Source organism: Lagenorhynchus albirostris, chromosome 19 (assembly GCF_949774975.1).
Source record: "Lagenorhynchus albirostris chromosome 19, mLagAlb1.1, whole genome shotgun sequence".
Lineage (NCBI taxonomy): Eukaryota > Metazoa > Chordata > Mammalia > Artiodactyla > Delphinidae > Lagenorhynchus > Lagenorhynchus albirostris.
The window spans coordinates 44,920,044-44,939,774 of record NC_083113.1 but is presented as its reverse complement, the minus strand read 5'-3'; the positions used below and the strand labels follow the sequence as shown (position 1 = coordinate 44,939,774).

Sequence of the window (19,731 nt, the reverse complement as noted above, 5' to 3'; positions counted from 1 at the left end):
GTCTATAAAGATTTCTTAAGTGAACAGTATGTATGTGTACACACATGCACACATTATTTCTATCAGTATAAGCACAGGAAAAAAAAACCAAAAGGAGATAATCTAAATAACAGTGATTTGTTTCTGGAGAGCAGAGCTGGAGAGTATAAAAAAGACTTCCATTTTAAAAAGTACTGAAAAATACTTGATATAAGGGCTGAGGTATAATACTATATACATGCAGCATAATTCCAATTTTGTAAGATGACTTATGCATCTTGTGTTATGCAAAAAGAAAGAAATAAAAATATGTTGTCATATGATGGGGTTTAGGCTGATGATTATTTTCTCATACTTCCCTGGATTTTTCAAATTGTCTACAGTGAACACACATTACTCATACTAATAATTTCTACCATAAAAATAAGGAAGCCACATTTTATTATTAGCTTACACTTGAGGTAAACATGGGATGCCAGTCTTGAAGAAATAATTAAGAATACAATAATAATCTAAAGGGGTCTGATCAATTCTTTACCATCCACAAAAAGGATGCAGGGGAAAAAAAAAGAGAAAATAAAAATACTAAGAGCATTTGGAAAGAAGGGGAAAGTGTTATGGTTAATGGTTATGAAACTGGTTTTTCAACAGGTAGCATATTTACTACTGTACTTTAAAAAAAAACAGGCTCATCTAATAAGATTTCAATTCCATTATCTGGTATCTAAAGCAGGGAGCCAAAAGGTAACAATGACCCAACCTTCTTGACATGAAGGTGTGTATAACCCAGTAACCTGAGGGATCTAGGCAAAGCTTGTGCTTAAAGCCAATCAGCTGAATGAATGTGTTGAATGAAATGACACCCACTAGAGGGATTCAGGTGAAGGTGGGTGGGATAGTTCTGGAAGGAGGGCAAGACTGCACTGAGGTGCCGATCTTTCACACTGCACCCATTGGCCACACGTTGGCCACATGTTCCTATATCATATGTTGGCCATAATTCATACAGCAGTGAAGGATTAAATCTGTCCCAACACAAGCCCTGCCTCCCAAAAAAGATTTGACTTTTCAACCTTCTTAGAGTCCCCTTGAAGTTATCATGTTGCCAGAAACACCGCCAGAGCCCCCCCCCCCGGCTCTCCAGTGGCGACCATGGGGCCCATGTGCATGCTGTCTCCCAGCCCAGCCCCAGAAGCTCCCCATCCCGCGAGCCCAGCCATCAAGTGAGGGAAATGAACTTCAGACACCCAGCTGCTCCAGGAGATGGAGGGCATGAAGGCGAAAGGTGCTCAAATTTACCAAAACATCTGGCCCTTCACACCTTCTAAATTAACCACAGGAAAACACTCCCTGCCTTTCATTTTTGGTTGAAAGCACCAAGGTATGGAGAGAAGAAGGCATAAGTATGCACGTAAAAAAAAGTCGACCTAATGAGAAAGCAAGGTTTGAGGGAACTGGCTCCAGAGTGACGATGGAAACCAGATGGCACCTGTACCAGGGCTTCAAACATGAAGCCACACCAGGGTGGAGAGGACGAGGAAGGAGGAGGGAGGAGGGAAGAGGGACAGCTTTTTGCTTTCCAAGCAACACAAAGGCTGCCGGTCACCATCTGTGGGCATGAAGCGTGCAGATGTGTGCCTAAGACCCCCACCCCGCGCACCCATAAAGGAGCATGAAGAATGCAAACTGCAAACCAAACCTCTGACTTGTTGTACATCTTCCAATCTGTCCATCCATCCTGTGGTGAATTTACTGCCCTGCTGGGAGAGTGAACCCCGTCAGGGAAAGAACTGAGAAGATGGATGCTAGAGTAATGCAGAGTCTGACAGAGGGTTTCTTCCTTCATTCTACCTCGAGTAATCCCAACAACATGGCAAGCATCAAAGCCCACTACGTGGAGAATTTGGGTGAGTATCGTTCAGTCAGTTGGTGTCATACTCTACCTCCTACTTGAAACCGAATAGATCTGGCATCTCCCCCTCGGTTTGCCTAGCTGGCCCGATGCAGCTCACATGGGGCCCAGACCCAACCCTGTGGTAGACAACCTTCTTTGTGTATAATTTAAGATTAATATGAAACTTTTGGGCTGGGCCCAATCAAAGAAAACTCAGCTGGGAACTGTTTGAGTAATAGATTCTGGTGGGGGTCTTAATCTCTCTGCTCAAGTTGATGGATTTCCATCCCAATGACTCTCAGGTGAAGAAAAACATCAAAGTGAAAAACAGATTCTAATAGTTGGCAGGTGTGCACCGATCTCCAACTGCCCTTTCTGCACCCTCCTCCCCCAAGCGGAAAACACTACAGATTTCAGAGAGCTCACCAGGGAAGCCACACAGCAGGCAAGTCCAGATAAACACAGAAGAGCTCCCACTAGCTCTGAACCCACAAAGTGACTCAGGATCTGCGCTAGCATGGAGGAGAGGGGAGGGCAGTCGCTAGCAGTACCTGCTGCCCCCCTACTTAAGACAAGCAAGAACACCCCGCATCTCTGTGTGGGGAAGGAGTGGGAGACTGGGGCCTGGGAGCAGGTCTTCTAGGAGAAGAGTGAAACATCTATGTGGGAAAGCAGTAAGGTGAGGAATTCCCGTTCTGGATCTCAAGCCCTAATGAGAGACGAGTACCTTTCCCACAACACACTTCCATTCCGGCTCAGATGAATCACTATAAGCAAAAAACCAAGAGCTCAGCCTCTAAGCCTGACTGGGGCCCCTGGCCTTCCCGCTGTGTCTCTGTGTCAATCTATCACAGTGCCCATAACAGCAGCTGTGAGGGTCTGGACATACGAGCACTGGGGGCTGGACCAGAGCCACGGCTATTTAAGACCCAATAAAAAGACTCAAGGAATTTAATCACGAGCACTTCAGCAAAGTAACCTGGGAGCAAAGAAAAAAGGAAACAGCTTCCATCTGATGCCTGGGGCTCCCCAGCTGACCCCCACTTTCCTTCACTTCCAGGAGGCAGGGAGGAAGAATTCGATGAACGTTAATCTCGATTTAAAAATTGCTCTCACACAATAAGCCAAACTAGACAATTCCAGCCAGCCAAGAGAGAGTATCGCTAGTTTCTCCTTTTTGCAGGTTAGCCCAACCCTCTCTTGTGTCCAGATTAGGAATTATCTCATGCTTTCAGACAGCTCAGTCCTAATCCAGCAACATACGTGCCAGGATTTATGACACCGAGAGAAATGACTCTGGACCAGCGTGTGGTCCAAGGACAGACTGGAAAGCTACACTTCTGCTTGCATCTCCCGAGACCGCTGCTCTGTCTCCTTCAGCATGCCAAAGGAAGAGGAAGGCAAAGAGAGGCTGGGAGTCCGACGAGGAAGTCGGATGCATCACGACCACTTGAGCAGATGCAACAGAAAGCAAGTGTGGGTCTCTCGCCGACCGATCGTGAGTAATTTGCCAGGGGACCAAGATGGGGTGGGTGGCGTGGGAGTGGGGCGGGGGCTAGGGTCAGCCTTGGGGAAGGGGTTAGTGCGGAGGGCCGTGTGTGAGAAGCCGGGTGCCCTCCCGGTCAGCAGCATCTGGAGCTGTTTCTCTAGCAGACAGTAAAGAACTCGATTATATCCAGTTAACTGTGCTCTAAACTGATTATGCATGTGCTGGGCTAATGGATTACATTAGCAAGAGGAAAAATAACATGCAATCAATCTCCATTTACCACAGGCCACACCAGGGCCTAGAGAAAAACTGACTCTCAAACACCTCCAAGCCCCACCCCAAATCCGAGGACTCACAAGACCCTGTGAGAGGGACCCCCCTCGGGGGCAAGAGGAGTTTATCTCAGCCACGCTGTGGGACAGAAAGGCCCGGGGCAGGCACTGAGATGCTAAGTTTCTGGGTCACATCCAGGAGTGGGTGGGAGAACTCCCCACCCCCACAGCAGTGACGGGGACACTCGTCACCCAATGAGACCAGACTGACGACCTTCGGCTCCTGACACGGGGGATTCGGCCCCGAATGTGGGTGGAGGTCACCCCTAAGATGCGCCAGCCAAACGCACTGCCTGGGCACCTCCCCTCTAAGCGCTGGTTCCCACATTCTACCCTGCACCCCAGTACTTATGCTTCTACTATGCTGCCTTTTCGGGGCAGGAGTTTGCTCCATCTTCAAAAACACACACAAATACATACATATATATATATAAATAAAATGAAGAAACTAAGGCAGGGGATGAGCAACCAGAGCTAGTTCAGCAAAGCACAGACGGAAACACTCAAACTGCTTCCCTCACATCCACCCTGGAAACCACCACAGCCCGACCCTCTAGGCGTGACCAGTGCACGAGGTCCGGGGACCAAAAAGGTATGTACTTAGCAAATCCTCCAGGTTCCAGGCCCTTCAGAAGCAAATCCAAAGGCTGGTCCACTCTTACTGGAGGCCACAGCATGAAGAGCTAATCACCACCGCACACATTTTATCATCTAAAAGGCAATGTTCTTCCTCAGGTGGAAGAGGCCAGCTTCGTGCCACCTCTAAACAACCTCCATCAAAGCTGCATACGACCTTCCGGGGCCACACCGGGTCCTCTGCACTCAGTGGGGTCCTTTAGAAACTCTTTTTTCCACCGGTTTCTCCATCAGGTTTTCCTGACCACACCGGCACCACCCTGTGGCCAATGAAAACCTCCGATTTAAACCGATGGCGAGGAGGGTGGCACACGGTGAAGCCATCCAGGGAGGGTCCTGCTCACAGAGGGCAAGGGGTGGGGGTGACGGGTGCCCAGACCCTCCCCTCTGCAACGCTTGAGCCCATCCGTGTCAGAGTCAGCAGCCAATTCCAGAACATTCTATTCCCACTACCTCGTGCCTGCTTTCTCCTCCTTTCCCTAAAATGGCCTCTCATCCATGTTACCCAGGTCTCTTGACAAGCTGAGAACAAGCGACGGTAAAATGAATCACACTTATCAATCTCGGCAGAGGCCGATACGGGGAGAGGATGAGGGTCTTCCTTACTTGGAGTCTCCATTTAAAATCATCATGAGCAGAAAGGGGATGAAAGGAGCTCAGGGTCAGGAGAAACGTGGCGCTCGCTGGCCCAAAGATGTGGGAAACGGTGTGAAAGGAAAGAAGAGAGACTGACAATAAAAGGGAGGGAAACGGAAAGAGAGGGAGAGGGCGTGGAAGGGACGGAGAGGGAGGCTGGGCAGATTTACGGCGATTTGTACCTGATTGTTCATACTAAAGCCATTATGAGATGATTAGAGAAAAAGGTGAGGCTTTAAGTCCAGTGAAAATCAATAGAAGCGTCTGGAGCGATTCTGCCATGCCAGTGAAAGGACTATTTACAGTAGCCGAGCACCTCCTCCTTGTTACTGTCTGCGGACTGAGAAAAGGAATGGAGGGGGCAGCGAGGGGTGAGGAAGGAGGGACGGGAGGGAAGGCAGGAAGAAGCAGGCAGGACAGAGTAAGAGGTGGAGGACGGGAGAAGCCCGGCAAGAAGAAGGAAAATTGAAACATGAGGAAGAGAAAGGAGGTGTAGAACACGGGAAGCAGAGCGAAAAAGAACAAAGGGGCCCCTCACCCGACCCTGTTTTTCCCCATAGCATTCACTACCTTCTAGCCTACCGTCTAATTTATCCATTGCGTTCATCATCCATCCCCCCGCCCCCAAAAAGAACGGGAGCTCTAGGAGGGCAGGGACGTTTTGTCTACCTCGTGCATGGACGTAGGCCCGGAACAGGGCCTGGTACATGGTTGGGGATTAATGTGTACCTGTTGAATAAATGAATGAATGAACAAACGAACGAACAAATAAACAAAGAACCCCAGGGGGCATCCGGGGAGAAGAGACTAAAAAGGGGGGAAATAACCAGATGGAAAAGGAGAACAGAAAGCCTGCAGGAGAGAAGGGAAACACAGGAGAACAACGGCAAAGCCAGAACTAGGGAAATAGCAAATGTGGGGTAGGAAAAAAGTCAGTTCTAAAGACAGTGGGAGGGTAAAGGAAACAATGTGCAGTATTGGGCCGCTGGAAACACAACCTGCCCCCCAAATGAGGCACCCCACACACAGACCCTGCAGTTCCCAGCTGAAGCCCACCACCAGGCGGCCAGCTCCCCTCCCCACGCCAGGGCGCCAGCCAGCCCCCAGCCCCTCTCTGTGTGTCCGCCCCCAGCCCTCCCCGTCACCCAGGGATCCAAACCACTCCGTTCCAGAGACAGCCTGGGCCTTACCTTGTACAGCTTCAGGCTGGCCTCGTGCCTGGAGTTGACCGTGTGCAGCCGCAGCTTCTCCAAGCTATTGGTGTAATAGTCGCAGGCGTTGCACTTGAGGTGGACAGGGTTGCCGATGGCCACGCACTTGAGCCGCCACTCGTTGGCTTTGCCGCCCTCCTTGATGTGGGCCACCAGCTGGTACTTCTGCACGTGCTTGTCTGTCTTGCAGTGCAGCTGGAAGTTGGCCTTGAGCTGGGTGTTGTAGCGGCAGAGCTTGCACTGGTACGAGTCCCCCATCACGGCCTTCCACTCGTCCTCAGGGAGGCTGCGCTCCACGTTCATGTGCAGCCCCAGCAGGTCCAGGGTGTCCGTGGTGAACTTGTTGCAGACGGCACACTGGAAGAGCTTCAGCGACGGGTCGTTGGTCTGGATGAAGCTCTCGCCCAAGTTCATCAGCTCCTCTGACACCAGCTGCCCGCCCCCGAGCCGCATGTCTAGGGGGATCTCACCGCCCACTGCAGGGAAGGAGAGGGGCAGAGAATCAGAGGCCAGGCTCACAGCGGCAGCCCTAAGTCAGGCACCATGGGCCCTCCCCCACCCTCCACCCAGGTTCCAGCAGAAAAAAGATCCCATTTCAAGCACTGCAAGGTGCTACTAACCGGGAAAAACTACAACAAAAATCAACTTGATGTGTTCGCATCTTTCCTATGGACATTCTGAAATGTGTGGAAGGCTGTATGTTTGTTTGTTTGTTTCTTCTTTTGGAAAAGAACGCCTAGAAGAATGTAGGAACCGCTTAATCGCTTGAATATTTCAATTCAGCTCCTCGCTCAGACCCAAGAAAAGACAGAAATAAAAGCATCATTCACTGGACATAACAGAATCTGAAACTCCCGTCCCCGAAATGTTGGAGATGAGTTATAGCTGCATTCTAAGACAGCACGCCTTCATGGTGAATCGGAAGTGGACGCAGAATTTACCTCAAGCAGTGCTATCTAACAGGAACTTTCTGCGAAGATGGAAACATTTTGTATCTGCACTGTCCAATGTGCAAACCACTGGTCACGTGTAGCTACTGGACAACTGAAATATGGCTAAGGTATAACTGAAGAACTGAATTTTTAGTTTTTTTTTTTTAATTCATTTACATTTAGGTTAGTGGCTACTGTATTGGACAGCACAGCTCTAAATCTGAGATTTCGGGAATGATCTCCCTATTCCTTGTCACACCCCACTGGTCAGTAGCCTACCCGCCTGTCAATGGCGCTGGCTCCTCCCACACCTCCCCAAGATACGATCATTTCCGTTCCATGAGCCCCCTACATGGGACATGTCGCATTCTCCTTTGGCGTATGTCTGCCACATACAGAGCCACGTGTTGGCCAGTGTCCCCATCAGGGTGTAGCCTCTTTAGGACAAGGGTCCAGGCTTCTCCTTGCTGAACCTCTAGAGGGTACACAGGCCCCTGCTCAGAGGCTCAAATGTCTGATGTGCCAGACAAGGTACAAAGCAGCCAAAATGTTACAGGTTTGGGAAGTTGGATCAAGATGGACAGTGAAACGCAGAGGTCCGCTCACAGCCCTGAAAAAAAGGGCCTGAGGAAGCTGCGTTCCTCCCTCTCCACCCCTGCTCTTTTTCAGTCCATCGCTGCCCTGCGTAAACCAGGGACCGGCTCTCATTCACCAGCGGTAAATTAATACTTTGAGCTCTTATTTATGCCACGGGAAAGGCCTGGAAAGAGCAGCCTTCCCTCCGTTACCTAGAAGCGAACAGTCAAGCAGAATGCTGAGCCTCGGCTTCTGTTTTTTGCCTCTCCCCTAAACATACGCACGCTTGAGCTATGACGTCTGCCCCTGTCACTCCCCAACTGATATTTAAACTTGACCTTCTACATGTGGTTGGGCTGAGGTTATTTTTTTTTTTTAATGACTGATTAGAATCCAAGTTAGTGGCTAATCAAGGAAAAGACGTTATTATTTAAAAAAAAAAAAGATTTTCTTATTTATGCTACACAAGGCACTTCGAGCGAGCAGCTCAGTACAGGCCTGACTGAGCAGAGTGGCTGCATCTGAAGCCTGGGGACAGTCCAGCGAGACACAGAAATCTTGTGCGCACGCAGGTCAGAAGACCGGGGAAGCTTTCTGCTTGTCTTCTCTCTTGCCATCTCCCCTGGTGAGAGGAGCCATAACTGTGACACTCTTTTTAGGACAAGAGAGAAAAAGAGATAGGGGAAAAAAGCCTAAAAGCTCCATCCCTCGATGGGGACGAAGGCCAGACAGCATCCATGAAACATGTGCGGTGTTCAGTGAAAGCGGAAACTGCCCGGAGGGTAGGACAAGGAGCAAACACGTCTTTGTTTCTGATGCCGACCACCTGAAGCATCAGATCTTTTCCACTTTTTAAATGTAACCTCAGCACATCCATATCGCTCTAAAGAGAAATGCAGCTGTCACTGGCTGGAGGCCTGAGTGAAAATGAGAAGTCCTCGGAACACACGGGGGAAATAGGTCCCTGTTGCCATCCCAAGCTCTTAAAATGAAATGCAAATCAAAGACAGAAGCAGAGAAGCAGTGAGATGTGGGCGACAGGCAAGCCAGAACTCCCTTGAGAACTATACCCTGGAGAGACACCCCTAGGGTCTGGAATTCTACAAATCCATAGGGCTGCAAGGAACTAATTCAGCCGCCGAGAAATAGAGGAACCTCACCCAATTCTCAGGCAGGTGGGAGGAGAGCGCCCACACTGAGAACTTAGCGGGTGCCTACTCATGAATCATGCCGGACAGATGGTCTTGGAGAGGAATGGGCCCCATGTCCCCACACACCTGACTTTCAGGCTGGAAGCTGACACCCTGGCACCTGAGTCCCGCCCACGAGCACACCCTCAGAGAGGCAGAGGGATTAAAAGACACCTTCTACAATCAAAAGCAGAATCAGGGCTTCCCTGGTGGCGCAGTGGTTGGGAGTCCGCCTGCCGATGCAGGGGACATGGGTTCGTGCCCCGGTCCGGGAGGATCCCACGTGCCGCGGAGCGGCTGGGCCCGTGAACCATGGCTGCTGAGCCTGCGCGTCCAGAGCCTGTGCTCCGCAACGGGAGAGGCCACGGCAGTGAGTGGCCTGCGTACCGAAAAAACACACACGAAAAAACAAAAGCAGAATCAGAGGAGCTCTTAAAGCTCATGTAGGTGTCCTGTGGCTGGCTGGCTACTCGGGAAGCTTGTAGACGCCTTGGCAAGCTACCCAGTTTTCGGTGCTGGGCTCAACTGTAGTCCAAAGGAATGTCTGGGAGGATGTTCATCTGGCCTCAGGCCTAATATCTGGTCTACAAATGGAGGCAAATTCAACCAGACCAGAGCGAGGGTGCGGAACTTTTCCCTGAAGGCCTCTAGGAAGAACGCACCCCCAGATCAGCATCTGTCTGATAACAGGAAGGAGGAGTTTCTGTCCAAGGCAGTATGAGAACATCAACTGTGTAAGCAAGAGTGTAGTTCACAAACACTACCTCCCCGCTGTAGAGCCCGGTAATACCTAATAGCGCCCACAGCCTTCTCATAGACAGCCTAAGGAAGAATCAGCTGAGCTGCAGACAGAACTGAAAGTTACGCTCTTTTCATTTGCACACGTTGGCTTCTACAGAGGTCGTGCGACTTAAGTTGTGGGTCCAAGTGGATACGTCCTATCATACCCACGCCGGCTTCCGGCATAAAGTATCTGTCACCCTCACTCCGCCTCGACGGCTCTGGTGGCTTAAGGCAGGCACAGGAGGTCTCCAGAGACTCACCTCGGCTGACAGGCAGCGACACTGGAAACTCAGGGCCCTCCTTGGCTACCTGGATAAGGTCTTCAGAAGGAAGCGCTCTATTACTCTATTCTCTTTAAGAAATGAAGTCTGGATCCTCTATGTATGTGCACCTGCCATCTGCCCGGAATGCACGATGCCCCGCAGACTCACAGACAGCAGGTGTCAGAAGCAAACTATTTCTCTACCACTCAATTCAAGTCTTAGTCAGGATTACTGGTTCTCAAGGTAATTAAAAAGTCTTCATTGTGACCCAGTATGAACCCATCCATTTTTCTGTGTCTTCATTCCACTTACATTATCTTTGATTTACTCCAAGATCTGCCTCCCCAAGATTTTAAATCTCTAGACGAGAAAACCCCAATTCCCATAGGCTTTAAAAAGTGAAAAGTCTTCGAGTACTGAAGCCACTCCCAGGTGTGCATCCCCTGTGGTTCACTCTGGGGACGAATAAGATGACTGAGCCCTATGCATCCATGATGATTAACCAGTGGGTAAAACATCTTCAAATTGTTTGGTAAGAAAAGATCAACAGGTCAATGTTCCAAAACAGAAAACAAGATTAAAGTAGCAAGGATTCAAATTTAAATGCATGGTAGGAACAACAAATTAAATGCTGTGAAATATCACTCATCAGCAGCAATTAGCACTGCAACACCACACAAATAAAGACGTGCCTACTGGGGAGGTTTAGCCCTCTGGCATGAACCTAAGCCATCCTAGGATAAAGGCACCTGCTCACGCTTTGTGGCCGAGAACAACTCGCTCCCATGTCAGGAAGGGTATCCTGTTTCATTCAGGACATCACTGCTGGTCTCAAGAGGTTAGCAGGATCAGGGAATGACGACCAGGCAGTGCGTGTCCGAGGCACACACAGTCGGGGCAGGAGGGGCCCAACCATCACACTGGTCCTCACGAAACTGGTTTGTACATTTTCTTGCTACAGCAGCTCTCCCCCAGAAATGGTCATGATTCTTTGTACATAAAGAGTCATGGCTTCTGCAGCAACATGGATGGACCTAGAGATTGTCATACTGAGTGAAGTAAGTCAGACACAGAAAGACAAATATCATGTGGTATCGCCTATGTGTGGAACCTAAGGAAAAGGTGCAAATGAACTTATTTACAAAACAGAAGTAGAGTCACGGATGTAGACAACAAACTTACGGTTACCAGGGGGTGCCGGGGTGGGGGGGTAGGAAGGGATAAACCGGGAGATTGCGATTGACGTATACACACTACTATATATAAAATAGATAACTAACAAAGACCTAGTATACAGCACAGGGAACTCTACTCAATACTCTGTCAATGGGAAAAGAATCTTAAAAAAAAAAAAAGAGTGAACATATGTACAACTGATTCACTTTGCTGTATGCCTGAAACTAACACAACACTGTAAATCAACTATACTCCAATAAAAAACTTTTTAAAAAATTAAACAGAAATAGAGTCACGGCTTTTGGCATTCAAATCCCATCCTCTTGGTCCCGTTCTAGCTCTATTAAGCCAATGGTAAAACGGCCAACCCATGTCTTCTAACACGGAGCCATGTTCTCCATGGCAACAAAGGCTCCGTTAACCGGGATCTGATATTAAAACTGGGCTTTCTTTAATTTACAATTTTAGAATTTAGTCATCTCTCATCTATCACACCACTCCTCACGGTGCCCCAGGGTCATCTAATCCCCAACTATACTGATCACTGGCAACTCACGCAAAGTAAGAAAGAGAAAGAACCCGTCTCTTTCATCAAGGTCCTGGTGAAAACACTGGAGAGCTCTGAGAAACGTATCTGGGTGGCTCCCAGACAGCTCGGAACCAGCCTTGGCTTATTTAAATAAGGCACACTACGGTTTCCAGTTCCTCTTCCGGAGATGACTGTCCCTATTTAAAACTCCAGCTACCGTTTCCTGTACATTTCGATAAATATTTAATGGAACCCCAAAGTTTAGGGGGATTGTGGCAATTTTTCAAATCGAGAAAGGGACAGAGAAAGGGGGAATGGGAACAGAAGGGAAAGTTGACCCGAAGCCAAAAACTAGAGGAAACACTTAAATTTTAATCCCGGCCCGTGGAGCCGGAGTGTAATCATGTCTCTGTTGAACGCAAACCATCTTCCACAGGCTCACACAGAGTTCAAGGGATTCTTGAGAAAAAGACGTGAGGGCTGGACGCTCAAGTTGAGCACAAAACAACTCTCAAGAAAATAGAGATCCCCCAGATCCACCGGACTCGACAGAATCCACCAAGTCAACACGATCTCGGCCCACTCGCAGCGTCCCCCGCTTTAACTCCCATCCTCAGAACAGACACACACGGAGTCAAGCCTCACCTAGAGCGGGCGTCACGGCGGTCATGGGCCCGGCGGGGTCCAGCTGGAATCCGCCCATCACGAACTGGGCGTCGGGGGCGGCGCTGTCCACCTTCAGGTTGGGCAGGCTCATGTTCTGGGCCAGGTAGTACTGGTAGAGCTCGGCCTCGGCGGGCGAGGGCAGGCTGCCGAGGCCCAGGTGGCGGCTGTGCTGGATCTGGGTCATGTTCTGCTGCAGCAGCATCATGTTGTGCATGTGCTTCTCGCTCGTCATGTGGATGCGGAGGTTCCTGGCCACGTTGGTCTCGTAGTCGCACACCTCGCACCGCCAGGTGGGTTTGGTTTTTGGTTTGGTGGGCGAGGGGGCCCCACAGGAGCTGCCGATGCTGGCCGCGGCGGCCGCCGCCGCGGCAGCCGCCGCCGCCGCCCCAGCCGTGTGGCTGAAGACCTGCTCGCCCCCTCCGTTCTGCAGGTTCTGCATGTTGTTGAGATGCTTGTCGGACTGCATGTGAATGCTGAGGTTGCCTTTGGTAGTTGTGGAGTAGTTACACACCTCACAGCGGAAAGGCTTGTAACCACACGTGTAGCTCTCGCCTCGGGCCAGCCGAGGGTGGGGCTGCCCGCTCTTGCAGTAGACGCAGGAGCCCCCCGGCTCCGGGTGCTTCTCCTTCATGTGCGCCTCCAGCGTCTGCTGGTACTTGTAGTGCCAGTTGCACTTGGGGCACTTGAGTGTCTTGCACGAGTTGCGAGAATGCATCATAGTCATGTGGCCGCCCAGCGAGCGGGAGGAACCCAGGACCGTATCGCATTTGGGGCACTCCACGCCACTCCCCGAGGGGCACTCCCCCACCCCAAGCTCGCAGAGGGAGCCAGCATGCTGGTGATGGGGGACGAAGCCCCCATCGTCCCCCTCTGTGCTTTCATTTGGTTCTGGTGCTGTGGCATTGTCTTTATTGGCACTTTCATCAGCAAAGTCCAGCCTCCTGCCGCCCTCTGCCACGTTGGCCCTGACGCCCTCACCGTTAAAGCTTAAACGATTCCTCCTGTTCGCACCATCAAAGACAACAAAGGAAGAAGCGGAATTAGAACTAGTAGAAGCTGCGCCCCTCGACAGGGTCTGGAGCACAGTAGGCATTAAGGGGGAGTTAGAAATGCTTTGGTTTGAGAGAGCAAGGTCCTTTTTGCTGCCACTACCTGCTGCGGCCCCAGACTCCCCGGGGGGCCTGTCCTCCAGCTCCTCGTCCAACTCGCTTGGAAAGAGCCCTTTGCAGCCCTCGTCCTCCTCGTCCTCCTCGTCCTCGTCCTCGTCCTCGTCCTCCACCTCCTCCTCGTCCTCGTCCTCCTCCTCTTCGGCCTCCTCCTCGGCCGGCTCCGCCTTCTCGGAGAAGCAATCCGGATCGCCCACTTCTTGCTTCTCTCCTTCTGCTGCCCCAGAGTCCTTGCCCTCTGAGGATTTGGTAGGACTGGAGGCCAGAGGCCCCAGGGGGACTGAGGTAATGGGGGTCTTCAGGACCGAGCTGGTGAGCCCGCCAAGGTTCAAGAGGGCGCCGGGGGTCAAGATACCAGCCTGGGGCTGCTCGGGGCCGGTGGCAGGGCCGGCTGGGAGAGCCTCCTCCCCTTCCATTCGAATGCCACTAAATTTACCATAAAAACTGTGTCCGGGGCCTATGAGGTTAGCGGTGGAAACTAAAGGGAGTTGAAAGTTTTTGTTTTTTGGTTCCAGAAAACTTACAAGGGGTTCCTTGTCTTTGCCGATCCCTTGGATGATAGCGGAGATGTTCTTGTTGCTAAGAAGTTTCCGCTCATCTTCACTCAGGGTCATTCGATGGTCGTGCACCGCATGGGTCACAAACGAACGGACGTACCCGAAGGAGAGTTTGCACAAGAAACACATCAGGATGGGCTTCCTCTTGCCATAGAGCACGAAGCCATCGAATCTGGACAGGTCCACATTGTTGGGAACATCTTTGGATACGCAGGAGCTCTTGGCAGAGCCGTCACTGTTCAGATAATCCTTGTTGCTTTTGTGTCGCACGTCAAACACGCGGAAACTGTGCAGGACGGGGCTGAGCCCCGTCAGGGCTGAGGTATTCGGGAAAGCCTGGTCTGGGCCCTCAAACCATTTCCCGAAGGATGAGGCTATGTGGAAAGTGTTGATGATCTGTGGGTAGACGGGCGCAGCGCAGGAAGGGTCCCCCGGCTTGCCCACCGAGGCGGGGAGAGAGTTCAGGAAGAGCGACGGGAGGGGCCCACTGCCACCCGCACCCACGCCCCCGCCCGGGGTCAGCTGGCTCAGGCTCTCGACGATGTACGCCGAGCCGTCCGGCTGGTACACGATCTCCCCGGCCAGGTTCTCCACGTCACTCTCCTCGTCCCCCTCCTCACTGCTGTCGCTCCCGCTCTCCTCCCTCAGGGGCGGCGGGGGGCGCGCGCCGGGGCAGTGATGCTCCATGTAGGTCTGGAGGCTGGCGAAGGAGGCCAGGCACTCGTTGCAGCTGACCTCCTTGCCGGCGGGCTCGGCAGCGGGCCCGGCCGGGGCGGTGCTCTCCGCGAGGCGCTCATTGAAGGGGGCCCTCAGGCCGTCCAGGGGCCCGTGGTTCTCGCTTGTGGACTGCTCCATGCTACTGGGTTTGTCGGGGAGGTGGGTGCTGTTGAGTTCAGTCCATTGCTGGTGCTGAGGGATACTGCACCCATTGTCCTTCCCCGAGACGACAGGCGAGTCACAGCCTTCCATGGTAAGGCCTGCGTGGAGCTTTCATTGCACCCAGTACGGATCGGACCTGAAGGGCGGAGGCAAGGGGGAGAGGAGGGAGAGAGGGGGAAGAGAGAGAGAAAGGAAAGAGGTTAGGAGGGCCGAGGCTAAGGTCCCACACAGAGCGCTCTAACAGGCTTCTGTCCACACCCACAACAGAGACCGCGGGGCAGTGGGGACCCCGGCCGTCGCCCCACCCCGTCGAGGCGCAGAGGGTGGGCAGCGCCCCTGGGTGTCACGGCCAGGTTGCGTGGCAGAAGCGGGGGTGGAGGTGTGGGGAAAGGGGCATCAGGAGAATCCCTCTTCGTCTTCAGACTGTTGGCAGCTCTACCCCTGGAGACCGGTTCGAATCTGGGTTCTTTGCAAGCACAGCGTCAGAGTCGGGGCCGGGCGATGAGCCACAGGGGAGGAGGAGGACGGCGTCAACTCGCCAGGCCCCGCCGAGGACACAGAACAGCAGCCCTGCCGCACGCAGATGGCAGCACAAAGCCACGCCGGCTGCCCGCACTGTCTGGGGGCCAGGGGGACGCCGGGGACGGACAGACAGGAGGAGGAAGACTTTGCAGCCCTCGAGGAAGAATCATGAACCTGGGAGAGGATACGCCATTTGATTTAGAGGCGAAGTTGTGCCGTCGCTCGTACTGACCCGATTTCTAGTTTGAGAAGTTCACGGAAAAGTGCTGAGGACTACAGGGCTCGAGGGCAAGCGTGCAGGCCTGGACAAGCTCTGCAAAGCCCCCAAAAGGGCCCACGGCTGCATTCATCCTCTCCGAGCCTGGGAAACATCGTCCCATTTTACAAGCAGTAAAACTGAGGGCCTAAATCTAAAAACGAGGCCAGTGCCATCCGGGCGCCGAGAAAGGCGGATCTCCCAATTCCCATCCCCTCCCTACAACCCACAGAACACCCTTGCTTGTGACTCAGCTGGTTTCAGACTCAAAATATGTAGGTGCAAAACGTGAGCTTGATGTTTCTAAGAAGAGCCACCCCGACTCTCAACGGGCCGACTTCCCCGCCAGCGGAGAGGATCTCGCCCTGCCTGGATGAGCCCGTTCACCACTGGCTGGGTGGTTCTGCTGTCAAGGATCTTCGCGGCGAGCAGAGATGGCAGCTGGGCTCCGCCAGCCCCCGTTCCACACCTGCCTCTTAGTTATTAGTCGCTACCCAAAGCAGCTGTCCTTCAGCCCTGGGGCTTTTCCGTTTCCGACTCCAAAGTGCCACTAAGCTGAATTTGCCCTCTGAGACCTCGCGTCCCTGGGGAGGGAGACATCAGATCACCCGCCACCGCTCTGCTCCTGTGGCAACAACATCACAGGAGTATTTCTTCCGTCCGGCCCCGCTCCAACAGGCAACGCAGCGCCTCGCAAGGCCCTGAGCATTCGCTGCAAATCCCAGGCCACCCTCCCGCCACACCTCCTTCCAGGAGAACACGTGGCTGCTTCTCCACCCACCATCTCATTCACACACAGTGGATGAAGGTTTTGGCTGCGTTTGGTCTCCCTCCCCACCAACCCCCATCTTCCCACTCTTTTTTCATTGCTTGATTCTCGACTGCACAGTGAGCGAATAGCTCCCCCTCGGGAAAAGACGGGGAAGGCAGGTTTACCAGAAGTCTCAGGAGAAACAACTTTCTGGAAGGACGTGTCACGTTTTGTTTAAAACACACAAACACACACCACCTCTCAGCATATAACCTCAAACTCCATTACAACAAGGTTCCGTGTGCCTGAGAAAAGACATATTGACTTTAAACAAAGATAACCACACCAAACCAAACAGCAAGGGCGATGAGACTTCCTCGCAAGGCTCAGCTGGGATACAGGTGAGAATCCAGGGTGGCTCTTCCTAAGGACGCACATAATTGGCTGGATGACATCTGATTGACAGCTCAGGCCAAAAAGGTTGGCAGGCCTGAAGGGGCGGGAGGGTTAACAGCCCGATCGTAAAATCAATGTCATAAATGCTTGGTAAGTTACAGGAACATGCGGGAAGGGGAGGCCACGACTGATAAAGGGGAACAGCTTTGATGCTTCACCAGGGACTTGTGTATCGACAGCAAAGCCAATCTCCTCTCCAGCCTGGACTGGGCTAAGAAACCTGCAAGCATTTACCAATTAATTGGTGGGTTTCTCTTGCTCTGCTCTCTTCTTCTTCCTCCTCCACAAATCATCCAGCTAAGGGACTGGGACTTCTAAAAACTCACCTAACTTTGTTTTCTATTCCTCAGCAAAAGGTGTCAAGAAAAGATGACCTTATAGGCAAAGACAGATGCACCCGTCGTGGTGACGCTAGCCCCATGAGAGGGGACACACAGGGGACCACTCATTTGCAGGGGCAACAGCCCACTGAGATGCTGGTGGGAAAGAAGGATCCCACTCTGGACCTCAGACACCAGTTCTGGACTTCCTTTCAATGCTTGCTGGCCAGGGCAATCAGAAGCTCTTACAACTCTGCTAAGTCACGTGTGGTTCAGGGCCAGTGAGCTCACCCAGTGAGCCTGTGAGAAGCGCAGACTCTCAGATCAGAATCTGCATTTTTAATACAAATGCCCAGGGGATGTGCATTATTAAAGCTTGAGTGAGACACTATTTTACAACAACTTCACCAGACCACCAGCTCCTCCATGCCTGGGGCCTGCACTGCTAGGTAACCAGGCAGGGTCAGTCTTGGGCTCACCCACCAGTCCCTGGGAAGCGCAGGGATGGGGGTGGACAACAGGGGACCAGAGCACAGAGATGAAGAAATCTCTTAGCCCTGCCCCATCCTTCAGCTCCAGAACCTCAGGCCCTCTCCCACTCTCCTGCCCGGCCGGCAGCTCCTTTCACTCTGTTTATCAGCTAGTCAATAAGAAAAAGATAGTTCTTACTTAAGGAGGCAGAAGTCAACTCAGCAGGTCGATCAGCACTCTGTCTGTAAACACGGTTTCCCGTAAAATCAATGATCTTCAGTTACGGACGGCAGCCTGGGAATCCAGCGGGTCCCGGTGCTCTCACAGCCCCCATACGTGCAGCTCTGCCCCCCCACACATACTCCTCCAGTACCTCCGGGGCCAGCACACACAGCACAAACCCGCAACCCCTCCTGCAGCCTGCTTCCCTCCAGCCATTTACACCCCAAAATCCCCTTTAAACACAGACGTGCTCTACTCATGACCACCAGTGTCGTACTCAGCAAGGATATTTTGTGTGTGTGTGGTTTTAAGAACTCAGTTAGATTTCAACTGAGCACACCTCTCCAGTAAGAGAGTTAAAGGGAAGATACGGGAGGGATCTAGCCTCGCACTCTCTGCTGAGCGCCTCCCTCTGCCCTGTGAGAAGTCTTCTTGCACAGAAAAGTTCTAACATCTTCATCGAGAGCCCCCTGCTCTTGCTTCTCCCACAAGTTATAGTTTCCTTGGAACCTATCTGTAAAGCCCCTGCATCTTTGCCAATATCGGTCTTTATTTTTCAAAGATGGTTTAAAATTATAAAACTCCACCCTGTTATCCTGGGCGCCACGCCCACCCCCCCCCCCCCATCTCGCTCTTTCAACTGAGAAGATGTGATGTGACAGCTTTATCCCATTCCCTTAAGGAGACAGAACCCGGCTCCATGCAACAGTTACAGGGAAGCTGGGGTGGGAGGTGCAGTTACTTGGAAGGGGAGGGGGCTCCACTGATGCGCCAGCTCCTGGAGAATTAAACATGAACCGTCGCACTCTGTAATTTTAAATTGTTAATTAGCACAGGGTTAATTAGGCGGTCCTTTCACAAGAGGCAGTTTGGCAGAAAACCAAGAAAGGAAACAAAGGGGAAGAAAAAAACAAAGAGAGAGCAGAGACAGCCAGAAACTGTTGCCCGCCCCCCCCCCTTGTGAATAACCCATGCAGCATCGCCAGAGAGAAGCAAACCGGAGGGCTCCCAGGGACTCCCTAGTCGGGCTCCCGGGGACTCCCTAGTCTGCTGGAGGGGGATTCGATGAGCACCGCGATTTGGCAGTGGGTATCAAAAGCCTCAAAAATGCACGTGCCCTTTGACTCAGCAATTCCCCTATTCCAGGAAACAATCCAAGATATGCAAAGAGATATAAGATTATTCATCACAGTGTTCATAACAGAAAAAAAAAGATGGAAATAATGTGGCGAAACAAGGTACTCTCTAAATAGATTACAGTGCATAGCATTCCATAGGATGTTAAAAAATGGCATTTTTAAAAGAAACTAGTTACGGGCGTGGGAAAATGATCACACAGGATGCTGAGTGAACAAAGCCTATATAGGTCTGCATATGGAAATACATAAGATTTCTATCAAAAAATTTTACAACGGTAATTGCTAGGGGATGAGGTTATGGGCTACTTCATTTCCTCCTTCGCGCCTTTATTTCCCAAGGCTTTTTAAAATGAAAATCATCTTAAGGGAAGTCATCACTTCCTGTGTGTGGCATCATGGTAAGGCCTGTGGGTTCAACGCCACCTCAATGCTCATAACATTCCATGAGATGGGTGCTATTTTTTTTAATTTTTTTTTGATGTGGACCATTGTTAGCCTTTATGGAATTTGTTACAATATTGCTTCTGTTTTATGTTTTAGCTTTTTGGCTGTGAGGCATGTGGGATCTTAGCTCCCCGACCAGGGACTGAACCTGCACCCCCTGCACTGGAAAGTGAAGTCTTAACCACTGGACCACCAGAGAAGTCCTGAGTGAGATGGGCGCTATTTTTATCCCCATTTTGAAGAAGGGAAAACTGAG

General features: G+C 51.7%; 1 protein-coding gene across 5 annotated transcripts in view; it reads right to left on the bottom strand.

The window, feature by feature from the left end:
- ZFHX3 (zinc finger homeobox 3) overlaps positions 1–19,731 on the bottom strand; it is a 280,930-nt gene that overhangs the window by 154,030 nt on the left and 107,169 nt on the right. For 2 of the 5 annotated variants that reach the window (XR_009537287.1, XM_060132277.1), the window contains exons 1-2: positions 12,272–15,296; positions 6,157–6,653 (exon numbers count right to left, since the gene is read on the bottom strand). Coding sequence is in view for 4 of the 5 variants with exons in the window: in XM_060132277.1 (XP_059988260.1) it covers positions 6,157–6,653; positions 12,272–14,984 (3,210 nt within the window). In the remaining variant the exon portion in view is untranslated. Of the gene's footprint in view, positions 1–6,156; positions 6,654–12,271; positions 15,297–19,731 lie in introns of those variants that run through there. The other 3 variants (XM_060132275.1, XM_060132276.1, XM_060132274.1) reach the window with 3 other exon arrangements.